Source organism: Hemiscyllium ocellatum, chromosome 12 (assembly GCF_020745735.1).
Source record: "Hemiscyllium ocellatum isolate sHemOce1 chromosome 12, sHemOce1.pat.X.cur, whole genome shotgun sequence".
Lineage (NCBI taxonomy): Eukaryota > Metazoa > Chordata > Chondrichthyes > Orectolobiformes > Hemiscylliidae > Hemiscyllium > Hemiscyllium ocellatum.
The window spans coordinates 63,133,387-63,159,397 of record NC_083412.1 but is presented as its reverse complement, the minus strand read 5'-3'; the positions used below and the strand labels follow the sequence as shown (position 1 = coordinate 63,159,397).

General features: G+C 39.6%; 1 protein-coding gene across 1 annotated transcript in view; it reads left to right on the top strand.

Annotated features, from left to right (window-relative positions):
• polq (polymerase (DNA directed), theta) overlaps positions 1-26,011 on the top strand; it is a 91,415-nt gene that overhangs the window by 47,419 nt on the left and 17,985 nt on the right. The window contains exons 15-25 of the mRNA XM_060832792.1: positions 1,780-2,023; positions 3,098-5,736; positions 6,979-7,122; positions 7,574-7,779; positions 7,888-8,128; positions 9,765-9,958; positions 10,840-10,974; positions 12,238-12,412; positions 16,299-16,428; positions 20,072-20,190; positions 20,691-20,875. Coding sequence (XP_060688775.1) covers positions 1,780-2,023; positions 3,098-5,736; positions 6,979-7,122; positions 7,574-7,779; positions 7,888-8,128; positions 9,765-9,958; positions 10,840-10,974; positions 12,238-12,412; positions 16,299-16,428; positions 20,072-20,190; positions 20,691-20,875 — 4,412 coding nt within the window. The remainder of the gene's footprint in view (positions 1-1,779; positions 2,024-3,097; positions 5,737-6,978; positions 7,123-7,573; positions 7,780-7,887; positions 8,129-9,764; positions 9,959-10,839; positions 10,975-12,237; positions 12,413-16,298; positions 16,429-20,071; positions 20,191-20,690; positions 20,876-26,011) is intronic.

The window sequence follows — 26,011 nt, the reverse complement described above, 5'->3', positions numbered from 1 at the left end:
ACCCAAATAACTTCCCTGTATGTATTTCCAGGAATATCCTCCCTCAGCACAGCTGTAATGCTCTCCCTTATGAAAAATGCTACTCCCCCATCTCTCTTGCCTCCCTTTCAACCCTTCATGTAGCATTTGTATCCTGGAACATTAAGTTGCCAGTCCTACCCATCCCTGAGCCATATTTCTGTAATTGCTACAATATCCCAGTCCCATGTTCCTAACCATGCCCTGAGTTCATCTGCCTTCCCTGTTAGGCCCCTTGCCTTGAAATAAATGCAGTTTAATTTATTAGTCCTACCTTGTCCCTGCCTGCCCTGACTGTTTGACTTGCTTCTGTTCTCAACCCTGTACCAGTCTCAAATTGATCTCTTTCCTCACTATCGCCCTGGGACCACCCCCCCCCCTCTCACCTTACTAGTTTAAATCCTCCCAAGCAGCTCTCGCAAATCTCCCTGCCAGTATATTAGACCCCTTCCAATTTAGGTACAATCCATCCTTCTTGTAGAGGTCACTTTTACCCCAAAAGAGATTCCAATGATCCAAAAATGTGAATCCTTCTCCCATACACCAGCTCCTCAGCCATGCATTCATCTGCTCTATCCTCCTATTCCTGCCCTCACTAGCTCGTAGCACTGGGAGTCATCCAGATATTACTACCCTTGAGGACCTCCTTTTTAAATTCCTGCCTAACTCTCTGTAATCTCCCTTCAGAATCTCAGCCTTTTCCCTTCCTATGACATTGGTTCTAGTGTAGACAATGACCTATTGCTGACCCCTCTCCCCCATGAGAACATTCTGCACCCTCTCTGAGACATCCTTGACCCTGGCATCAGGGAAACAATACACCATTCTGCTTTTTTGCTGCTGGCCACAGAAACGTCTGTCTGTTCCTCAGACTACAGAATCCCCGAACACAATTGATCTCTTGGAAGCCGATGTACCTCTCGTTTCATTAGAGCCAGTCTCAAACCAGAAACTTGGCTGTTCGTGCTACGTTCCCCTGAGAATCCATCACCCCCTACATTTTCCAAAACAGTATTCCTGTTTGAAATGGGTATATCCACAAAAGAGTCCTGCACTAGGTGCCTACCTCTCTTTACTTTCCTGGAGTTAACCCATCATTGTGACTGTATCTGAGACTTTCCCCCCCTTCCTATAACTGCCATCCATCACATATTGTTGCTGTTGCAAATTCCTCATTGCTTGTAACTGTCTCTCTGACTGATCCATTCGATCTGATAAGATTTGCAGCCAGCAGCATTTTTTTTATTAGATTAGATTAGATTAGATTACTTACAGTGTGGAAACAGGCCTTTCGGCCCAACAAGTCCACACCGCCCCGCTGAAGCGCAACCCACCCACAGGGAGGAAACCCACGCAGACACGGGGAGAACGTGCAAACTCCACACAGTCAGTTGCCTGAGTCGGGAATTGAACCTGGGTCTCAGGCGCTGTGAGGCAGCAGTGCTAACCACTGTGCCACCGTGCCGCCCATATGGCAGATATAATCCGCAGTAACCTTTAAACTCTCTTAAAACTCGCACATCTGACAAGAAGTACATATCACTGTATTAAAGGCCATTTTTGCTCCTTCACAATCTACAGACCCAGAAAATAACACCATCTTATCCCTCTACAAAACACTGCCCCAGGTTAAATTAATAGTTACAGCTTATATTTTAAATTTAATCTTCTTTGATTGATTTACTTTGGAGAAACACAGTTCTTTTCTAAAGCTATTTGAAGGCAATGAAATTGTTAATTGTTCTTTTGTAACTTCTACAGGTATGATAACAGTATTTAGTAACCGACTTGGTTGGCATAATATGGAGCTGCTGCTTTCACACTTTCAAAGTCGCCTTAATTTTGGTGTTCAGCGACAACTTTGTGATCTGGTGCGGATTTCTTTGCTGAATGCACAGCGTGCTCGAGCGTTGTATAATGCTGGATTTGGCACAGTATCTGAGTTGGCACAGGGGAATCCTGCTGATGTAGAAACTGCTCTGAGAAACGCTGTCCCATTTAAAAGGTAGAGCTTTAACTGGATGTGTTATATTTGGGTTTTAAGAGTAATAAGTCTGTAGATATAACCTGAGGTAAACTTTACTACACAATAGAATTGATTTTGTGCAAGAGTGAAATTATAGAAATAAATCAAAAAAACAAAGAGAGGACATGAAAAAGGATTATCAAGAAAACCCAGAGATGTTTTATAAACGCACAGCAAGTCAATAGAAAAGGAATGACCAAAAATGGTAACACTGTGTGGAGATATGGGCAATACGTGGTTATTCTGAATGAATACTTTGCATTTATGCTCACAATAAAGGAACTAGCACAGACATTGTAGTTAAGCAGGAGGAGTATAAAATGTTGGATGGAATAAAGTGTGGAATGCAAGAAGAGAAGTTTGAACGTGGTGAACTCACCTGGACCGGATGAAATATGTCCCAAGAGAAATAGGTTGAGAAAAATAAGGGAAAGCTAGTGAAGATGTTGACTAACATTTTTCGCTGCAAGCATGGTGCAAAAGAACTAGAGAGCAGTGAGACAGACTGACAAATGGCAGGCCAATCAGTCAAATTCTGGTCCGTTGTTGGGAAAATAATACCATTTGGAAAAACTCAGATTAATCAAGGGCAGTCAGCATGGATTGATAAGGAAGATTGTGTCTAAGTTGAATTTTTGTTGGTAAATGTAGGAAGAAGTGTCAATTGAAGTAGCGTGTTTAGTGTAAACTCAGTGGACTTCAGCAAAGCATTTGTAAGGGTCCCACTTACCAGTGTGGTCAGAAAGCTTAAAAACACCTGGGATCCAAGTGCAGGCGACAAGTGGGATTCAGAGTTGGCTCAGTGGCTGGTGATAAGAAAGCTGTTTCAGTTGGATCCTCAACTGAGTGGATAGCTTTTTCAGAATACTTCTCCATTCTGTAAACTTCCAATCTTCTGATAAGTGTAAAGTTTGTGATAGGATTATTGCAAGCTTTATTACTGAAACTGTCATCATGCCAGAAATGCGCTTACCAACAAACTAAAATAAGAAAATAAGTATTGAAGCTCAAAACTTGTTTAATAAAGGATTGCTCTTTTGTTCTGATTATCAGTTCCAGGAAAGCAGTTGATGAGAGTGAATGTGAAGTTCTGGAACGCAGGAAAACTCGCTGTATCTGGGTGAGTGGAAGGAAAGGCCTAACTGAGAGAGATGTTGCTGTCCTCATTGTGGAAGAGGCCAGGAATCTCCTTCAACAAGATCTGGCTTCAATGGGTATTGAATGGGCCCCCAAACAGTTGCTAACTGTGGAACAGCAAGAGCCTCTCCTGGCAGCTGCTGTATCTGAGAATGGTCTGGAATATGGTAATGCTGCATCCATAAATCCGAATTCAGTGGGATCTGGGAAAAGCCATGGAGTTACAGGTATTTCAGTCACTGACTCATTGGAACATATTGCCACCAAGACTGAAGCATGTTATGACAAGAATACAGAAAACCTGGATTCTGATTACAGTAGGGAATCTGCTAACAAGCAACCATCAAATGGCCTTTCTGAGGAAAATATCTTTCTCTCAGTTGATGGGCATTGTAAGACGAATGTGGAGAGTTTGAATTCGTCAGAAGTTGGGCAACGTTTTCTCAATGATATACAAGTTGTAAAAAACGTTATCAATACAAATAATTCCTTTTTGGTGGCTAATGACAAGAAACGTGTTGGTGACAGTAAAAATGAGAAGAATGTTGGAGAAAATACAGCTCAAACTTTGCACCACGTTCAGACTGAGAGCAATACTATTGATGCTGTAAATCCCAAAATACACAGGAATCCAGTAACTGTTGGTGAGGAAAATAATATAAACGGCCGAAACGTTGTTGAAGACAAGTCCTCTGTGATGTGTTCTGTCACAGGAGTGTTTGATGAGAGCTTTCAGTTGGATTCACAGATTGAAAAGATCATAGAGCAAGCTGCTGCCACTGCATTGCCGATTTCTGACAAGACTAACCTAGCCGGCAAATTCAAGTTCAGAATAGAAAGCAGTGAGAGCACAGTTATTGTTGGAACTAGTGCAAAGCAATCCAGCAGTAACACTTCAAATGAAAATGAGACATCGAAACATAAGCCTGCAGTAAGTGAGAAAATACTTCAGGTAGGACAGTTTGGTTCTTCTGATCATCAGGTACAGAGCTCTGGAAAAAGAGAGTTTTCCAACTTAATTAAATCCATAATAGGATCACCTAATAGTCTTCCAGCTCCTTCATCTGAAACGGGTCCATCTTCATTGAAAGCCAATGACTTATCTTTAACTGATACCCAGCTGCAGAATTTCATGCTGGATTATAAAACACCAGCTTCTATTGAAGAAAGTGTCTCAACTGTTCCAGTTCAAAAATTGAATAGCGTACTGGATATTCCAAGTTGCAATGATGGAGTGCTCCGGTTACAAGAGCTTTTTGTTCATTCCAGTACTGATTACGAGACCAACCTGAACATCAGTGGTAGTTTATTTGATAGTTTTACGGATGTTTCCTCCAATGATGATATGCATACACAGGTATTTCCACCTGGCCAGCAACCACTGCCTAAAACAGATATGATCCTGGAAAATCAGCCTTCTCTCAGCCTGGTAATAGAAGATGAGATACGTCAGGATCAGAATGGCGTGCAGAAAATTGTTGCTGAAGGTCCTGAGAAAAATTTACCTTGGAATGAATTGTCCTTCAATTTCTCTGATTTTAGAGATTCCTACCAAAATGGCAATTCTGTCACTGGTTGCCTGGGGGAGTTAAGCATGTACAATCTGGACATTGATACATCTGACATTGCTGAGGATTTAAGATTACAAGAACAGGAGAAGCTGAATAGTCAAATAGAAAGTGGCAACCCACATCAAGGCACATTAACTAATGGGTTACCTGACTGTGTGGTAAAAAATAAGGTGACCGAGAACAGGAAATCGATGCAGTCACACCCTCCACTTGATCGAAGTCCAGAGGTAAATGAGCTACTAAGTCCATTGTCAGCGCCTTTGGATCAGAAATATTCAAATATAAATGGACAAACCGATGATCAGGAGAAAGACCACTGTTTGAGAAATCTCTCGAAAGTTGATGGTTTTCCAAACTATGCAACACAAACATCTGAAACTCGAAATCCACAGCATGTGCTGATGTTATGTCAAACAGAGAAGACCGCTAGTAAGGTCTCACTAAATCAGAGCCAAAAAACAAATATAAGTAACCAATCATCACTTTTACAAATGGAAAAGCTGCCTGAATCCAGACCAGACAGTCGAAATGAAGTTCCTCCAACACCACCCAATGAACCTGTGACTCCTAGAATCAAACCCACTTTGACTGCGGTGACTGCTGAAAAGTGCCAAAAACAATCTCTACCATTAATAACTCCTGTTTGCTCTTTTCGTCATTCTGACTTTGGGAGAGAAGAAACGGGAAGTCCCCGATCACATCATGTTGAATGCAGTCCTGTGATGGACGTTAATGGTGATGCTGATGGCTCTTTTGTAGGGGAAGGGTTTTCACTTCAACTTTCACAAGACCATTTATCGCCATCGCCCAACTCTTGCAGTGCAGAAACATTCACCATTATTGATGTGGCGAGTAGCCGAGCCCTGTTCCAGACATTTATGAAGGAGTGGAAAATGAAACCAAGATTCTCACTCACGGCTGCTTGTGAGAAAAAGCCACATGTTTTGTCACCCAGCTCCGAGATAGGTGGCAGGTTTAAGCAAGGTGTGTAGTTTGATGTGTATTTATTAAACATAGCGATCTATGCAGCAACAAACTGCACTTGATGGTTAAAAAAAAATGAAAAAAACTGCACTTGCTGTAAATCCGAAGCAGAAATTGCTGGAAAAGCTTAGCAGGTTTGGCAGCATCTGTGGAGAGAAATCAGAGTTAATGTTTCATGTTGAGTGACTCTTCCTCGGAGTTCTAACTTCTCTTCACAGATGTTGCCAGACCTGAGGAGCGTTTCCAGCAATTTTTGTTTTTGCTCTAGATGATACTTTTGCCAAATGTCACATCGTGTAAATTTTTACTTCAAAGTCAGTATTTCCTGCACAGGTATTGCCGATACAGAAATTTTCCAATCTCTCTTCTGCATGATGAGGAAACTCTACTTTCTCTAAATGGGAAAAGAAGTTTGAATGTAACTTATTTCTGTTCCCAACTGCTAATGAATACTTCAAATCTGCCTCAATAGGGTATCTCATTGCCAACAAAAAATGACAATGTTCACTTCTCTCAACAATCATTTTATGGCAGCTTGTAGTTAGTCAAATTAGTGCTGACTTATGCTCAGTTTTTTTGTTATTTTGTTGTGATTCCATGCCCACTGGACCCAGAATGAGAGAGGTCAAGCTTATTTGCATTAAGATCTACACCACTTGTAGGGAACTCTACTACATCGCTCTAATGCATTGCTTTTGCACCCAATTTTTTTCTAGACTTTTATGAAACCCCCATACCATCTAGCTCACTTAAGATTTTTGTAAAAAATCAACTTGCTAAAATCTGAAATCCTTGTACAAATGCCTTGTTTTATTTTTGATGGGTGGGAAGAGCATTCAAGTTTTCTGAAGTGTTTGAATGTCTCTGGTAAAATATGTGCCACTCATAGCTGCAAATGCCCTCTTTAGTTCATCAGTCAAACAACTTGATGTTAATGTCCTTCCATTGACATAAGATGATGGGCATGTAGCCAACTATATTGGTAGGAACTTCCTATGTACGAAGCAAAGAGACATTTTGTGTGTGTTTAGTTGATGGCTATTTGGGTGAATAAATTTGCATCAAGCATTTGCATTTGAACATTGTGTACAATACATTCCTAGAAAGGAATTCATTTTTCTGTATGCTGAGTGCAGAGAAACGGAATTGTTAGTGTGTGAAAAGAGGCAGTTTGACCCATGTGTCTGCGCAATCAATATATAGAATTTTAATTTCATTTTAATGACTATATTTGTTTTCTAGACAAGACTGCTGTAAAGATTCAGACCAAGACAAATGGATTTGAAGTGAGCAGTCACAAAGGCCTTGTTGTAGTAGGTTTGTGCGTGTCATGGGGAGGAAAGGATGCTTACTACATCTCATTGCAGGAGACTCAGGAAATTACTGGTAAGAAAATGACTTAAACAATAGAATTTAGGACAATCTAAATTATACTGGGAAATCTTTGCCCTGGATTGATTTGTTCAGATCACTCTACTCTCTCTCCCAGCAATCAAATATCTTAACCTAGTCAGCTTTGTCTATCGTTCACTTTGTTTTTCTTCTGCAACATACACATAAATCTAGTAATATTGAAGCTGCAGTTCCTGTTAAACTCCTAAATGTACTTTGGTGCATCTTACTATGTTAACCGCATTGTACAGTCAGCAATGATCATATTGAATGGTGGAACAGGCTTGAACGGCCAATTGGCCTACTCCTCCTATTTTCTATGTTTGTATAATCCTATTTGTTACTGTTATACACCAACCTCCACCATGGAATAGTTAAATTGGTTGCACATTTGTAATTTTATTTTGTATACATCTTTAAAAGTATTTTAAATTTCTTTTAAAAGGTGATTTAAGCGACAGTTTGGCTCCTCCATCTCTAGACCCTGAACTGTCAGTGAAAGAAAGGCTTCTTCATGTACGTTCATGTTTACAGCAAGATACAATGATTGACGCACCGCGCTCTATTATTACTTATGACTTCAAGCAACACTACAAAACTCTCGTTGAGGCTTGCAACATCTCCATGGAAGGCGTCTATGAAGATCCAAAGGTTTTACTTAACATTTACTGGAATTCTGAGTCAGTTAGAAAGGAACTCACTTCCACTTCATGTCACTTTGAGAGCGGAAATGAATTAAATGTTTGTTTTCTCCTTCAGGTAGCATGTTGGCTGCTGGATCCTGGCTCCAAAGAGAGAACGCTTCATAATATGGTGACCAATTTTCTCCCCCAGCACCTTTCATTACTGGAAGGTGTGAGCACCAGCTATGGCGTTCAGAGTCTAGGGCTGGGTGTGAACATTGACATCTCTGGGCGGACCAGAGCCTCCATAGAGTCAGTACTGGTCTATGATATAATGAATCAACTTCATTTGCTGCTTAAGAAAGAAAGTCTGCAAGGTAAGCAGGAGATCCTGTGATATGATATGGATCAGGACTGAATCATATCTTAAGAAATAGAGGTCAAATTGTTTAATAGCCTCTTTTGGACAAATATTCATATTTGGCTTATATTCTGTTTTTAAAATTGCATTGTTGAACCATCCAAATTTGGGAAATGGTTAGAATCAATGGCAGTTAATTGAGGTGCTCATTAAAGGAGACTTCAACAGAACATAGGTAAGAATAGGCATGTGTGGAACTTAATACATAAAAGTGAAAGGTGATGCATTTTAGTAGAGGGATTAATGGAATCAATATATATTTGATGCCATAATTATAAAGATGATGGAGGGAAAGAGAGGTCTGGGAATTTGTACACATAGATCTTTGAAGGTGGCATGCCATACTGAGAAAGTAGCTAGATATATATATAGAGAGAGAGAGAGAGATATTCTTGTGAACCTTATCTAGGAAGACCATAACTAGTTAAGCGAGAACCCATGTGCTAATTAGAATAGAAACTGGAGAAATGATGAATTGAACAGTGGCTGGAAAGCTAGTGTAGGAGGAAGGACATCAGATTCCTGAGGCATTGGGATTGGTTCTGAGGGAGATGGAACTTGGCAGTATGTGGCTGAAAAAGACTGAGATAAATATTGCAGGGAGATTTGCTCTTGGGGACAGTTTAAACAAGATTGTCAGCGGGTTTATAACCTGAGTGGACATTCAGATAGGGCAGATTCAATAAACTGTTCCAAAACCTGCAGAGTAATCCTGTTGGATTGGTGACCAGTTTGAGCTAACAATACTATACAATTGTATAGTGCCTTTAATGTAATGAAACATCCCAAAATACATCACAGTATTTTATAAAATGTATGTCATTGAATCATCTAAGCGAATATTATATTAGATTACCAAAATGTTAGTCTTTCAGGGAGATTTTGAGGAGTTTTTTTAATGCATATTTTTTATTGAAAAAGATTTTGAATTTTTTATAAACTTCGTATAAAATAGTATGACAATCTTATAGTATGATAACAATAAACGAACTACTACTCTACTTCACAAACAAAGTAGAGAAAAAAATCTATCCATACTGCAATTCAATAAATAATTAAACAAAATTAACTAAATTAAATTAGATTGAACTAAGTTAAATTACAGCACTCAGTGCAACCTCACCAAAGCTCCCCATCACCGGGAGCATTAATTGGCATCCCATATTTATTCGGGATTCTCCCTCCCAGGGGCCCCTGGCCTGCCAGGCACAGCTCTCGCAGCTGCACAAAGGCCCTAATCAGTATAGCGGACAAGTCTGTGTCCATGTAGTCCCAAAAGGGCTGCCAAGTCCTATAACAAAGTTCTGTTTTCTGATGCACTATACTCCTAAGGAAGTCTTGGGGGATATGTTCCATAATTAACCTATGCCATCCCAAAAGTAAAGACTGTTGTAAAGAGCAAATCGAGGTGGAGTGTGTAGAAAGGAAATTTCAGAGCTTTTGACTGAGGAAGCTGAGAACCTGCAATAGAATAAGACAGGCAAAGCCCCAGAAATAAAAGCCTTTGTGCTAACTTAGGAGAATTCTCTTGTGAAATACCTCAACTATGGTGTGAAATTTTCTAATGTGTAATTTTCTTTGTTTTGTTGCAGACATATTTTGGAATGTTGAAATGAAGACTCAGTATTGCTTGGCCTTGCTGGAGATGAATGGAATAGGATTCAGTACAGCTGAATGTGAGAACCAGAAATATTTAATGCAAACTAAGCTAGCTTTCATAGAGGCACAGGTTTACCAACTGGTAGGCCACAGCTTCTCCCTGACCAGTCCAGATGATATTGCTGAGGTAAGATTGTAACATACATCTGCAATAATGTTGAGGAATATGGTAGAGTTTTTATGAAGAGGATTAAATGAGGGTATAAGAGTTAATTTGCCCTTACATCAGCGAAGATGTCACTTGAGTTGACTTTGAATATCTCCCATGTCCATTTCAGTGCAATGTTTGAATTGCAGTTTCTGTTGGGACTAAGTTCAGACCCTGATATTGGTAATGTTTTTGGTTGAATTTAGACTTAATATTGGGTTGAAATATAAATGTACTAAGCATCAATGTCTGATTGAAACCTAAAGTACGTGCGCTAACAGTTCATACCATCCACCAAGCTTTGGTCCAACATTTTATAAAATTAGGATTTTATATATAATCAGTATACAGCCAATAGATTTCAGTGCACCAATTATTTTAATGTAATCTTCATTGGTGTTATAGTTCAGTATGAATACTTGTAAAATAATCAATGGTGTGAAATGGTATTCAGAAAGCAACCTGGTTCTAAACTTGTTTGTAAGAGCACAAGGAAAAATAGCTGGAGTTGACCACGTGGCCTATCAAGGTCAAAGCGTGTGGCTCTGGAAACGCACAGCAGGTTAGGCAGCATCCGAGGAGCAGGAGAGTATTCCTGATGAAGGGCTTATGCTCGAAACGTCGACTCTCCTGTTCCTCGGATGCTGCCTAACCTGCTGCGCTTTTCCAGCACCACACCTTTTGACTTTGATCTCCAGCATCTACAGTCCTCAGTTTGTCCATGTGGCCTATCAAGTCTGCCTCATCATTCACCCCATTTTCCATCTCACTCCCCATTTCCTTTGATTCCATGAGAAGACAAACTTTATCTATTCCAGCCCTAAAGTTTCTCAGACTCAGCAATTTAATTCCTGTTGCAGGTTCTATTTTTGGAGCTCAAACTTCCTCCCAATGGGGATACTCATATGAATGGCAAGAAGACACTTGGATCCACAAGGAGGGCAGCAGTGACAGGAGGGCGTAGCAGGCTGGCCAAACAATTCAGCACAAATAAAGCAAGTGACTGGTTCTTGTGCAAATCTTTGTACTTTCTTAATTGATAGAAAAATAAAAGTAAGTTGTTGAGAATTACAGTTTAGAAATGGAAATGGAATATACATTTCAATATTTGTTTAGAAGGTAATTTATGAGTGAGCAATGGAAGTGAGATGTGTATTGTGGATTATGAGGAAGATTACACAGTGAAACATGAAGGATTAATAGATGCCCTGCTAAGAGTTGGAATAAATTATGAAGACATGAGGCATTTGAGGAATCTTTATTGGCAACAGCAAACAGCAATGAGAGTTAGTGAGTTAGAACAAGCAGCTATCATTGGAGTAATATGGTGTGTTACACCATGCAGGTGTTTTAATATGTAAATTGAATTTATTGAATTTATTCCTGAATTATTACTCATGATAACATGATACTGAAAGTATACAGTACAAGTTGCTTACGCAGAAGGTAAACCAGACTTCAGGATATCTGTTGAAGGTAAATAAGTAATATCAGCAAGTTAAGGGTAAATGCAAAGAAAAGATTCATAAATTTGTTTGTATGAACAATATGACAATTAAACAAGCAAATTAAAAGCAAGAAATCAAGCAAAGAATAGCAATTCAAGAATTCCAGAGCAATGATCAACAAAGAACCATAGTCATCGCTATCCATTCGAGAGAGAAATAATAAGTTATCAGTAGGTTGAGGGAAACATCTCCATAAACATAGGGTAAGATGAAGAGGTAGGTCTCCATGAACTGTCATTGTACAGGACTGAACGTATATTATTGGTTATATTTTGCACCACACTCTTAGCGAATTGAGCTAACTAAGAAATGTAAATGGCTGCAGACTTTTGGGTTTGGTACAGTATAGAAAGAATATGTGGAAATATTTTTAGGCTTCATTCACTAATACAAAAGTCTATAAACCAACATGGAGTAGCACAATAATGCCAAGAGAAATTGCATGTTTATCTCATCCGAGATGATCACATAGAGTCATAGAGATGTACAGCACAGAAACAGACCCTTCGGTCCAACTCAACTATGCCGATCAGATATCCTAAACTAAGTAAGTATTGGCAAAATCCTATTACATATGGAATGGAGACCACTGTTTAGAGTAACTTGAGGTATTTTTGAGATAATGCATGTTTGTGTCTTGCATGTCAATTGTGCACTATTTTTGTCGTGCTTTTGACAACTTATGCCTATTTTACAAATGTGTCTTTTATATATCTGATCGGTCATTTATTATTCCATTCAATGTTTTAGGAAGTATTGGAGAAATTGAAGCCACTTCATCCTTTGCCAGGCTTAATCTTGGAATGGAGGAGAATTACTAATGCAATGTCCAAAGTGGTGTTCCCCCTGCAGCGGGAAAAACAACTACATCCTCAGCTGGGAATGGAGAGGATCTACTCTATCTCTCACACGCACAGTGCTACAGGTAAATGCTGATTTCACTGTGTCCTGTATCAAAGCAAATTATACATATTGTACAATTCAGTGAGTCTTGACACAGAATCTGCATCAATAAATGCTCTCTATTACATTGATCTGTTCTTTAATGAAGTGGAAATGCAACCGGTCAGACCATAAGACGTAGGAGCAGAAATTAGGCCATTCAGCCCATCGAGTCTGCTCTGTCATTCAATCCAATTCTTCCAATTTCTCCCTGTAAGCCTTGATCCCCTTTATAATCAAGAACCTATCTATCTTAGTTTTAAACATACTCAATAACCTGGTCTCCCCAGCTTTCTGTGGCGGTGAATTCCATACATTCACCACTCTCTGGCTGAAGAAATTTCTTCTTTTCTCTGTTCTAAAAGATTTTCCCTTTACTCTAAGGCTGTGCCTTTGGGTCCTACCAATGGAAACATCTTCCCAATGCCCACTCTGTCCAGACCATTCAGTAATCTGTACGTTTCAATTAGAGACCCCCTCATTCATCTAAACTCCATTGAGTATAGACCCAGAATCCTCAAGCATTCCTCATAGGTTAAACAGTTCGCTCCTGGGGCCATTCTGTGAATTTCCTCTGAACACGCTCCAGGACCAGTACCTCCTTCCTGAGATATGGGACCCAAAACTGAGCACAATACAGAGGAACCTCGATTATTCGGCATTTGATTATCTAAATTTCAAATTATCTGGCAAGATTGCAAGGTCCTAATGCTTGGGTAAACTGTGTTATCCGAACATTCGATTATCCGAAAAAAATACTCCTCGCAAGCGTCATCCAGATAATCAAGGTTCCTCTGTACACCAAATGTGGCCTGACCAGAGCATTATAGAGCCACAAAAGTAAATCCCTGCTTTTATATTTGTCTTCTCAAAATAAATGCCAACATTGCATTTGCCTTCCTAACTACTAACTCAACCTGCAAGTTTATCTTGAAGAATTCTGAACTAGGACTCACAGGTCTCTTTGCACTTCAGATTTCTGAATTTTCTCCCCATTTAGAAAATAGTCTATATCTCTATTCTTCATACCAAGGGACATGATCTCTCACTTTCCCACATTGTACTCCATCTGCCACTTCTTTGCCCACTCTCCTAATCTGTCCAAATCCTTCTGCAGCCTCCTTGCCACCTCAATGCTACCTGTCTCCTACCTATCTTTGTGTCATCTGCAAACTTAGCCAGAGTGCACTCAGTTCTTTCATCTAGATCGTTAATGTATAAAGTGAGAAGTTGTGTTTCCAACACTGAGCCTTGCAGAACACCACTTGTCACCTGGCTGTCATCCTGAGAAAGCCCATTTTATTCCCCCCTACTGATTCTGCTTTCTGTCAGACAGTCAAGTTTCTATCCATGCTGGCACCTTGCCTCCAACACCGTGGGTTCTTATCTTAACTCAGTGGCCTGTTGTGTGACACCTTGTCAAAGGCCTTCTTGAAGTCCAGGTAGATAACATGCATTGATTCTGTTTGGTCTAATTTTCTTGTTACTTCTTCAAAAAATTCTAGCAGATTTGTCAGGCATGACCTCCCCTTGATGAAAGCATGCTGACTCTGCTCTGTTTTAGCATACACTTCCAAGTATTCAGAAATCTTATCATTCACGATGGATTCCAGGATTTTACTCACGACCAGGGTCCTGTAATTTCCTGTCTTCTGCCTTACTCCCTTTTTAAACAGGGTGTCACGTTAGCGATTTTCCAATCTTCTAAGACCTTCCCTGATCCTAATGATTCTTGAAAAATTACTAATCCCTCCACTACCTTTTCAGCTATCTCCCTTAGAACTCTGGGGAGTAGACCATCTGGTCCGGGTGATTTATCCACATTCAGGTTTTCTAGCACCGTCTCCTTGGTGATAGCTACCGTACCCAGCTCTGTCCCTTCACTCTCTTGAATTTTTGAGATATTACTTGTGTCTTCCACAGTGAAGACTGACACAAAGTAATTATTAAGTTCCTCAGCCATTTCCTTGTTCCTCATTACTATCTCTCTAGTATCATTTTCCAGCGACCCAATGTCCACTTTGGCCTCTCTTTTGCTCTTTATATATCTAAAGAAACCCTTACAGTCTTCCTTTATATTACTGACTACCTTACTCTCATATTTAATCTTCTCCCTCCTTATTTCTTTTTTTGTTGTTCTCTGTTGTTCTTTGCAAGCTTCCCAATCCTCTTGGTTCCCACTGTTCTTCGCTAATTTATATGCTTTCTCTTTTGCTTTTATGCTGTCCCTGACTTCCCTAGTCAGCCATGGTTGCCTCATACTCCTTGTACCATGCTTCATTTTCCTTGAGTATGAATCTCTGCTGTGTCTCCTGAATTACTCCCAGAAATTCCTGCCTTTGCTGTTCCACTGTCTTTCCTGATAGGCTCCTCTCCCAGTCAATTCTACCTTACTCCTCCCACGTGACTCCGTAGTTGCCTTTATTCAGCTGAAATACTGTTACCTCTGATTCTATCTTCTCTCTCTCAAATTGCAGAGTAATTTCGATCATGTTATGATCACTGCTTCCTAAGGGTTCCTTCACTTTAAGCTCCCTTATCAAGTCTGCCTCATTACACAGCACTAAGACCAGTATTGCCTGTTCCCTACTGGGCTCCATTACAAGCTGCTCCAAAAAGCCATCTCGTGGATATTCCACAAATTTCTTTCTTTGCGAACCACTGATTTTCCCAGTCCACCTGCATGTTGAAATCCCCCATGATCACTGTGACTTTCCTTTTCCTACACATCTTTTCTATCTCCTTGTGCCCAGCTCCTGCCTGCTATTTGGAGGCTTATACATGACTCCAAATATGTTCTTTTTTTACCTTTTGAAGTTCCTCAATTCTACCCACACAGATTCTCTGCCTTTGTTTCTTAGTCTTGATTTCATTTCATTTATTACAAATGGGGCAACCTGCCCACCTGCCTATCTTTTCGATAGGATGTATATCCTTATAAATTCAGCTCCCAATCCTGCTCCCCTAGTAGCAACGTCTCCGTAATGCCCACCACGTCATACCTGCTAATTATGATCTGAGCACAAGCTCATTCACCTTATTCTTTATACTGTGTGCACTCAGATATAACACCTTCAGTCCTGTATTAACTGTCTCTCTTCTCACTAACATTCGTTTGTCCAGTGTACTTGAAGTTTTATTTCCCCCACCCTCACATTTAATTTAAAGTCCTGTCTACAGCCCTAGCTTTGTAATTCACTAGGATTCTGGTCCCAACATGGTTCAGATGAAGACCGGGCCATTGGAACAGGTGCCTTTTTTCCCCAGGACTGGTGCCAATGTCCCATGAATTCGAACCCGTTTCTCCCACACCAGTCTTTGAGCCACGCATTTACCTGCTTAATCTTATTGATCTTCAGGAAAGTTTTGAATCCTCTGTAAAATGGACAATGCATACAATTCTGCAAACCTAATTTTAAACAATGAGATGCCACCATTTTGCATTCTATACTTTCCCAGGTGGTTCAACAGAACTTCCTGATTTCATCATTTGGAGTAGAGAGCAGAAAAAAAATGGACAAAGCAACACAATATGACCAGGCATGCTGTTTTACTGCATTGCAAATGAAATGGAAATCTGGCTAAAGTGTTGGTTGTGTTTCTTCACTTCAGTGAGACTTATGCAGCAATGTAATTGGGCTTTCTGCAAAACAAAAAGCAAGAATAATGAATTTATCCTGAACAGAATGTACCATAATTACATGATTTATCAGAGGATTTCACAAACATTCTTTTGGAATTGATTCTCATTTTAATGAATGAAACATAATGGAAGGTTTTGTGATACTTAATTTCTATTGGTTTTCCTTTTGAACGTTTTCATATGACCTTGATCCCAGTCTCCAAAAGCACATCTCTTATTTGCTTAGGTCGGATCAGCTTTATGGAGCCAAACCTGCAAAATGTGCCAAAGGATTTTGAAATTGAAATGCCGACAATGATCAGACAGAGCCCCCCCTCTCAGGGGACAAACAAATCAGCTGATTCAACACGATTCAGGTACCTCCTCCAAATGAAATCCTCACACAGCTCACCTTCCATGAGGCAAAATAGTGATTTGTTCTTTAGTTGGTGCTTTGTGATTTTCTTATATCTTCAGATCATCTGTCTGTAACCAAGATCGTTTACTTAAATGCCTGTTTACTTATCACTATAATTTCAAAGTGAAAGTATAGAAGAGATATTTATTTCTGTATAGCTATAGATAGAGATTATATATGATAAAGAACTTTGATCTAGAGTCTTCCTTATCTAGCTACATGTAAACGTATACATAATATAAAATTTGTAATTTTAAAAGTGCATATTTATATTGATGGTATTCTGCTTGTTTTACTTTCCTGTATCATGTGTTACACTTCACTTATTTTGTTTTTCTCTTGCTTGGTTCTCAAATCTTTATAACATTTTCTCAACTTTTGCTCCTTTCTTAACTACTGTCTCTGTATCTGTAATAAAGGTTTACAATATATTGTCACCATATGCACAGATTATGTCTTACAATCAATATCCAAGGCAACACCATCACCTTAGTATGTCCTGTCTGACTGCCTGCACAAACAGAACAGAGGTGGCATTACAATGGTATACAATTGAAAGGGAGACTTCAATATTTACTCAAGAGACCATGAAGAGACTCAGATCAAACATGCAAAGGATGCCTGCTGACTACCGTGGACTGTTTTCCCTTGGTACACTTCCATGTTGAACACTACTTGGAAGAGGTATCGAGGGCAATAAATGCAGAGAATGGATTCTGGCTCGAGTCTTCAATGACCATCAGCAGGCTTTGCTCAGCAGTACTGGCACTCATTGAGCTGGTCTGGTCCTAAAAGATATTGTTGCTAGACTGGACCTGTGGCAGACGTTGGGGGAACTAATTACAGGGAAAAACGTTCTTGATTTCATCATCACCAATCTGTCTTCCTGCCATAAATACATTTGTTGGTGACAGGAGTGACCACCAGACAGCCCTTATAAAGACAGTTCTGTATTCACATTCAGGATATGTTGTATTGTGTGGCACTTACTACTGTGCAAAATGGGATAAATTTTGAACTGTTATGAAGATGTAGGCATACTCTACCTTTTAAAAGAGTTAAAAGTTAGCAAAAACTACCTGTTCTGAAAAAAGATGCAATGTAATGTGCTCCAGCTACTGGGGTATCTAGGTAGCTGGTTGCCTGGATACGACAAAACAGATTTGAAATAGGCCAATAAGTTTAAATTACCAAACTCCAATCCAGTTTGAATTGAGTGTATTGACCATCTTAAAAGCCAACAACACAATTGGATGTTTTGGGCGGGTGGGGGGGGGCGGGGTATATGGCAGGGGAAAATTGAACAGTTGGGAGGAAAACTGCCAGCATGTAATGACTGTCTGGAAAATAGCTGTCAGTAACCTGTGAAGCAGAACCCCCAAAAAGAAGAAACAAAGGCAGGAATATAAAGAAAACTGAAAGCTGCCTGGTTTTGAGATAATAAGTTTTGTTCTGTAAATTGCAATCCGGAGTTTTATTGGACTAATATTATAGATTAGATTAGATTAGACTTACAGTGTGGAAACAGGCCCTTCAGCCCAACAAGTCCACACCGACCCGCCGAAGCGAAACCCACCCATACCCCTACATTACCCCTTACCTAACACTACGGGCAATTTAGCATGGCCAATTCACCTGACCCGCACATCTTTGGACTGTGGGAGGAAACCGGAGCACTCGGAGGAAACCCACGCAGACACGGGGAGAACTTGCAAACTCCACACAGTCAGTCGCCTGAGTCGGGAATTGAACCCGGGTCTTCAGGCGCTGTGAGGCAACAGTGCTAACCACTGTGCCACCGTGCCGCCCACAACATAGAAGGCAAGGTAAACGATAGGTTAGAGAGGAGTTGTAAATAGTTGTTAGTTAATTATTCTCTGTTCTATTTTAAGAAATAAAATTGTTAATTTTTACTTTAACTTCTTGGCGCCTCAAATTTTCACAGATTACTGCGCGGGATAAATCTTTTCTGTGTTGCTGGTTTACAATAAGCAGGAGAGTTTACCCTGTGTCATAACAGAACAGGTCTAACAATTGAAGACTGGGCATCCATGAGGTACTGTAAGCCAACAGTATCAGCCAATGTTGAATGGTTTTTATTATTCATTCTTGAGATGTGGATGTCACTGCCTGGATTAGCATTTATCGCCGATCCCTTGTTGCTTTTGAAAAGGTGGTGGTGAGTTGTCTCCTTGAACTGCTGCAGGCCATTTATTGTAGGGAGTCCCACTGATGTGCAGTAATAGCTGTGTGTACCATTTCCAAAAAGCACTGCAAAAATCCATCAAAGCTTCTTAGTACCTTCCAAACCCATAACTGCTACCATTTAAAAGGGTAAGGGCAGCAGATTCATGGGAACACCACCACCTGCAAGTTCCCTCCATGTCAGTCACCGTTCTGTCTTTGAAATTTATCACTACATTCATAAACATCCAATGCAAGATGCATTGAAGAAATTCACTGAGGCCTCTTAGACAGCACCTTCTATATTCACAACTACTTCCATCTCAAAGGACAGGGGCAGCAAACACCATCACCTGCAAGTTCCTCTCCAAGCCACTCACCATCCTGACTGGGAAATAAATCACCTTTCCTTCAGTGTCACTTGGTCAAAATCTTGGAAGTCTTTCATCCTTCCCCAAAACCCCACCCACCCCAACAGCCTTTGTGGATTTACCTATACTGCATGTTCAAGAAAGTGGCTTGTTATCAAGTGCAGCTCAAGATATTTAGTAAATGCTGGCTCAGTCAGTGATGCCCACAGCTCACAAAGTAATTAAAAACATGTTCAACGTCTTAGTCAGATCCCTGGGAAGTAAGTTGCAGAATGTTAACAATTTTGAATTTAATGACCGAGGCAGAAAGAAATGATGTGGGACCACTAGTAGACGGAGTTGAGTCAGGTTTCAGTTCAGAAGCCCCATTTCATAACAGTAGATGGGCAGGTTAGTTTGTAGCAATTTATAGACTTTAATTTTGTCATTAGTAAAAATCTCCAGGTTGTGAGAACTGAAGAGAGCTTTTCTTAAATTTTATTTGGTTAACCAAACTACAAAAATAAAACTTTGAAATCTGGCTTGACAGAATGTAGTGTGTGATTTGACTTGTCTGGTATTACCATCATTTGGGTTCATAAAATAACCCAAAACAAATTAGCCTTTATCTTGTGCTTGAGGTTGTTTCCTGCTCATTATTGTTCCCATGCTTTTGTTTACCATTTTGCAATCTTTCTTAACTTCCAAGGATAATACGCTTTATTTAAAAAAAAATGAAAGAACTGCAGATGCTGGAAATCTGGAACAAAAACAGAAATTCTCAGCAGAATTGGCAGCAGCTATGGAGTGTGTGTTTTATAACTGTGTGCTAACAAATCTTGGGCATTTCAAACATACTTTTAAAATTAACTGATGAACTAAATATCTGTGTTGAACCTAATTACTAGCTTTTCAATGGTGCAATCTTGACTTTTACAATTGACCTGATCTTTATAATTGCCCTTGGTTTTACAACTCCTTGTGAAATTATACTGTAAGTAGCTGTATTGCAGGAGAACCTAGAAAATGCAATGCTTTTAAATTCTGCCTCATATATTTATGTTTTAGGAAGAGGCGGGTCCGTGGTTTTATGGCATCTTCTCGGCAGGCTATGATGGGTGATGGAAAGAGTGAGAAAGAGCTGCCATTTGCAGTTAGCATAAGACATGCTTTTGTTCCATTTTCGGGTAAATTGTATTTTTTAAAATAAATAATCAAATTTTAGTTGTGCTATTAACATCCTTAACAAAAAGAACTGGAGTTTAAAAACTGTTTCAGATGTACCAGTATAAGTCCTCAATGAAATGAGTCATCAACACAGATCTTTGAATTCCAGTTCATGAAAAAACTGCTTTTACACTCAATGTCGATTCAACAAGCAGTTTTAATGTGCAAATTTTCAGATACATTTTGCTTGTTGAGTTGCTTCTAGTTTTCTCAATTGAAACATAAAACCCATTCTAATTGTAAGGCAAAAGCTATTTTTTCTCATTTCAGGAAGTGCTGGAGAAACTCAGCAGTTCTGGGAGCATTTGTGGAGAGCCAGAGATCGTTAATGATTTGAGCTCAATCTGAGTCATCTTTCCTCAATCCATGCTGGCTGGCTCTTATAGCTCTGCACTCTTTTTAGATGAATTATTTATGAATTATTACAAGCTGAGCTAGATTTATTTTCTTCCTTTTAAAGGTGGTCTCATTTTGGCAGCAGATTACTCCCAGTTGGAGCTACGAATTCTGGCTCATCTTTCCAAGGATAGGAGCCTTATTCAAGTTCTAAATAGTGGGCAAGATGTGTTCAAGAGCATTGCTGCAGAGTGGAAAATGGTAGATCCAGCAGCAGTGAATGATAGACTGAGACAACAGGCCAAGCAGGTCAGTTGAAGTTTGAAGCAGCTGGGTGTATTATCTGACCACATGAAATCTCCAGCTGGAAACGAAAAAAAGTCATCTTCTATTAAGTGTAATATAGAGTGAGTTTCAATAATGCCATGTTCTTGTGAACATTCTGTGCAGAACTAGCAATATGAACATTTTTTAAAATTGCTTTACAAGATATTCCTCTACATGCTCCTTCTGGCTCTCTAATCAGAGCAAGATAATCTTGTTGCTTAAAACTAAACAAATATAAATTAGTTTTAACTTCCAAAATCCCAATGTGTTGTATTATCAAACATCAAAGAGATAATTTCTTGGGATGAAAGCTGACAGTTTTTGCATCAACTATGAGCCCCTGTCACATACCCTTCATTTAAAGCCAATTAATTTATTGTTCAATGAAGTTAATAATGCCAGGATAGCAACATGTGTTCACATAGTTTTAAAAGTAAACTATATTAAACAACTCTTGTTATGGCACACACAACTCCTGACCTGAACCTTTCTCTCTTCATACATGTTGCCTCAGCTGCTGAGTTTTTCCAGGTTCTGCTGTGTTCTTATTTCAGATTTGCAGCATCCGTTTTCTGCTTTTGTAACAAACTGAAAACAAAAAATGCTGGAGGTCTCAGTGGGTCAGGCAGCATCCATGGGGAGAGAGAGCAAGCTAATGTTTTGAGTCTAGATAACTCTTCTTCAGAACTGATGTGAAGTGTGCAGGGGGCAGCATTTATGGTAGAGAAAGGGTGCTAATGATGCAGATTAAGTGATACGAATATGAGACTAGCAGGACAATGGCGTGTCTAACTGTCAAACTGGAAAGAACAGATGGTCCCACTGGTGTGGGGGGAACAAAGAGAGGACATGGTGACAGCGAATGTCAGTAAAGCTAAAAGAAAGGGAAGGAATGGGAGAGGGTTCACAATCTGAAGGTGCTGAACTCAATATTAAGTCTGGAAGGTTGTAAAGTACTTAGTTTGAAGATGAGATGTTGTTGCTCCAGTTTGCACTATGATATATTGGAGCATTGCAGCATGCTGGGCATCCAAGCAGGACGCTGTGGTAAAATGAACACTATGGGAAGTTCAGGGTCATGTAACAAACCCAGGTTTGTTTTCAGAAATCAAATGACCAGAATTCCACAGATCAGTGCCTCTACAAATGCGGCGCAATTGGCATGCAACACAGTTTTCACTTCTGCAGTATTGTGTGTGCTCAGCAAGTTCTTCCTGTTGAACAGTGAAAGTCTGAAGTCAACCTACAATAGTCTCTGTCTCTGTTTTTTAGTATTTTCTAATCAACCTGCTCAGCGATGTTATTACACACTTCTGGACTTGTGTAGCACTTGAACCAAGGCCTTCTGGCTCAGAGATTGGGACAGTACCATTGCACCACAAGATCTTTTTTGTCAGGTATTCACGGGGAGTGCTTGTGATAGTGAGCAGCTGGTGCTTGTTGATATAATGTTTTTAAAATAGTAACATGAGGTCCTTCTGTTGCAATGGTAGTATCCCAGCCTCTGAATCAGGAGGCCTTCATTCAATTCCCACCTGCTCCAGAGGTATATAATAACATCCTTGAATAGGTTGTTTAGAGAAAAAAAGTAAAATGGTAACATATTGAGCACGTTCACATGTTGATTAAAATTTTGGTGGCTTCAGACCATCTAGGACCCTTATGGTACTATAGTAGTCTCCTGTCTCTGAGCCAGGTGGTCTGAATTTAAATCCTGTTTGCTTCAGACATGTGTAAGAACATCACTGAACTGATTGATTAGAAAATTAAAAATAGAAAGAGCTGGGTTCAAGTCCTACCTGCCCAAGATTCATTGTCTAAACAAATTGATTTGAAAAAAAAAGGATTCCTAAGGGTACTTGTAGCATTGGTAGTGCTGCTGCCTCTAAACCAAGAGATCTTTATTATATTAAATAATAAGGAGAAAGGATTTTTAGTGTTACCAAGGTAGAGGGCTTTGCCCAGGAATGGTATGCAAGGAATTTGATATGATACTGGATGAGTTAAATGTTGATACTCAAAGTGGGCAGGTCCAATAGTCTACATCCTATCTTGCTGAGGGAATGAGAGGGTTAATATTAGAGATGCAGACCTGAATCTTTCAGTTCTTCTGAGGTAGTATGTTCTAGAGCATTCTAGATATCATATCCATGCACAAAAGAGGAGAGAGACGTCAACCTGGTATACTGTACCACATATTAGGCCTGTTGGCAAAATTGAAGGCCATTGGATTTAAAGGGCTGTGGCAGTACTGTTGCAAATTTAACCAAGACAATGGAAAACTGTGCTGTAATGGATGACAGTGTTTTTTGGACTGAAAGAAAGCGCACAATGGAGTTAACAAGGTTTAGTACAAGGGCCAGTTCTTTTTATTTAAATATACATACACACTGCTTTGAACTCTGGGGTACAAGGTGTAATTTTGAAATTTGGAAATACTTGGATACAAAAGTTGGAAGTGTGGAAAACACATAACAGTAATGGCAGAGGACAGATCTGGTGGAATGGGTGGGCACATGTCACTGAAATTCAATGCAAAAATGTTGGAAGAAATAATGAGGAAAGACTATGCAGGCTAAATGCAATTTTAAAGGGTACATAAATAAGAGTATACACAAATCTTTCAATATAGCATGATAGATTAACAAAGTATTTAGGTAACATGACTTCATAAATAAGGCACAGTGAACCAAATAAAGGAAGTTATGCTGAATTACATATAAAATGGCTGGAAGTATTCTAACCAATTATGGGCATTTCATTTATGGGACAATGTGAAGGTTTTGGAGAGAGTTGTTATGAAGTTGAAGGTGTGTACTGCATCTTTAAGAGAGAGTGAAAGCTGGCAAGCACCTGTCAGGCACAAAGTGTACTGGACAATTTGAAGATGTTACATTTGGGCTGTAACTTAGATATTGAGTTGTTTTCACAGCAGTTCAAATTTAACCAATCAGTTTAAATTATGCCCCAAGATACTAAAACCCAATTGAATTTGAATTTTACTGTTCTAACATTGAACCAATGAGACAATCCGATGTTTTGGGGTACAAAAAGCAGGCAGTTTGGACAGTTAGCCAGAGAAAGAGCACCTTCTGCCATTGTCAGACAGACTGCTCAAAAACTCTCTAAAAGGTACCTTTTTCAAATGAAAAATCTGTGCAGCAGAAGACCGAAGACGACCCAAGGCGATCTACAAATCGAGGATCAACACTGCTGTCTGGTTTTTGAAAATTGATTTGCTGAAAATTTAATATGGTCTTTATCGGATCAGTATATCAGATCAGGTAGATAACAAATCTTAAAGGCAAAGGAGGCTAAGAGTTGTAAATAAGTGTTGCTTAGTGTTCACTTTTAGAGTTAAAGAATAAAATTGATATTTTTTTCATTAATTAGTGGAATTTGGATAGTTCTCTGTCATTCATGTTTTAACAGATTATGAGGCGAGGTGAGCTTTTCTGTGTGTTTGGTTTAATTAGCAGAAGGGTTAGTTCCTATAAGTCGGATATGGAAAGGAGAGTGCTCCGGTCTACGGACGCTGTCTCGGTCAGTAATCTCTATCACTTGTTAGGAAGTCCTGTTGCGAAGGACATTGGGCAGCTTATGCAGAATCTGAATTTGGGAATTGGGGGTAGAGATCTTATCAGAGGTGTGGGAGGATATTTGGAAGAACATAAGGAAGATTTTGATCTGTAACAGGAGGCAGGCTATGCAACTGAAGGTACTCCACAGAGCTCACCTGGCACCGGGGTGGCTTGCGAAAATTTTAGACAGGAGTGTCCACAATGTGTCCCAAATGTAACACAGATATTGGTACTCTTACTAATTGCTTGTGGTCATGCCGCAAGCTTCGTAGGTATTGGGATGCCATAGCGAATCTTTTGGAAGATGTATTGGGAATTGAGGTTAAATTGGATCCGGTGTCCTTCCTCTTGGGTCTTCCATATCACCCCAGTTTGGACGTGCATGGGAAGAAACTGTTTAATATTCTTTCATTCCGTGCAAGGAAGGACATTCTAATGAGGTGAGTATCGGAGAATCCCCCGGGACATTTGGGCTGGCGTAGATTAGTTATGGAGCATATCCCCCTGGACTTCCTTAGAGTATCATGCACCAGAAAACAGAACAGCTTTTTAGGACTTGGCGGCCCTCTCTGAATTACATAGAGGCAGACTTGTCAGCTATATTTATCAGAGCCTTTGTGTAGCCATCAGGGCTTTGTCTGGCAGTCCGTGGGACCCTGGGGGGGGGGAAGAATCCTGAACAAATACTGGTTTGCTTACTAATGCTCCCATGGTGGGAGCTTTAGTGGGATTGTGCTGAGTGCAGTAACTTAACTGAATCTAACTTATGATGCCTTGGTATAACCTGGTTTATTTTATTTTTTCTCTCTTAGTTATTTATTGAATTGTAGTTTTTGTATGTTTTTTTTCTCTCTTTCCCCTCAGTAGTTGGTGGAGTAGAGTTTGTTTTCTGTTATTGTCATTATATTATAAAGTTGTCATACTATTTTGTATTGATTTTGTAAAAAAACTTAATCTTTTTTTCTCAATGAAAATATTTACAAAAAAAATTAGCAGAAGGGTTTAACCCGTGTTGTAACAGAGTACAGGAGAGATTTATTAGAATTATTCCAGGGATGTGGGAATGCAGTTACACAGGCTGGAGCAGATGGAATTGTTCTTACAGTGGAGAGAGGCCGAAGGAATTTTACAAAGGTGTTTAAAATAATTTAAACAGAGCAAATAAAGAGAAGCTATTGTCAGTGGTTTAATTGCAATAACCAGAGGGTTAAGAAAGAGAACCAGGTGTTAACATAAAAAGCTGTTTTTACAGGAGGAGTTGTTAGGATTTGGAAGGCACTGCCTGATGAGATTTAATAATAGATTAAAAAGGGAATTGAATAAATTACATAGGTACAAAAATTACAGGAATGTGGGGAAAGAGTGGGGCTAAGTAGATTCCTTTTCAAAAAGGCCAATATACACTTGATGGATTGAAAGGCTTTTTTTCTGTTGCAGTTCCATGGTTCATTATTTCTCTGGAGCAGATCAGTAGGATTTCAAATCAATTACTTATGATCAAAAAGCTGCTCTAGTTTAGTATATGCATCTGGAAAGT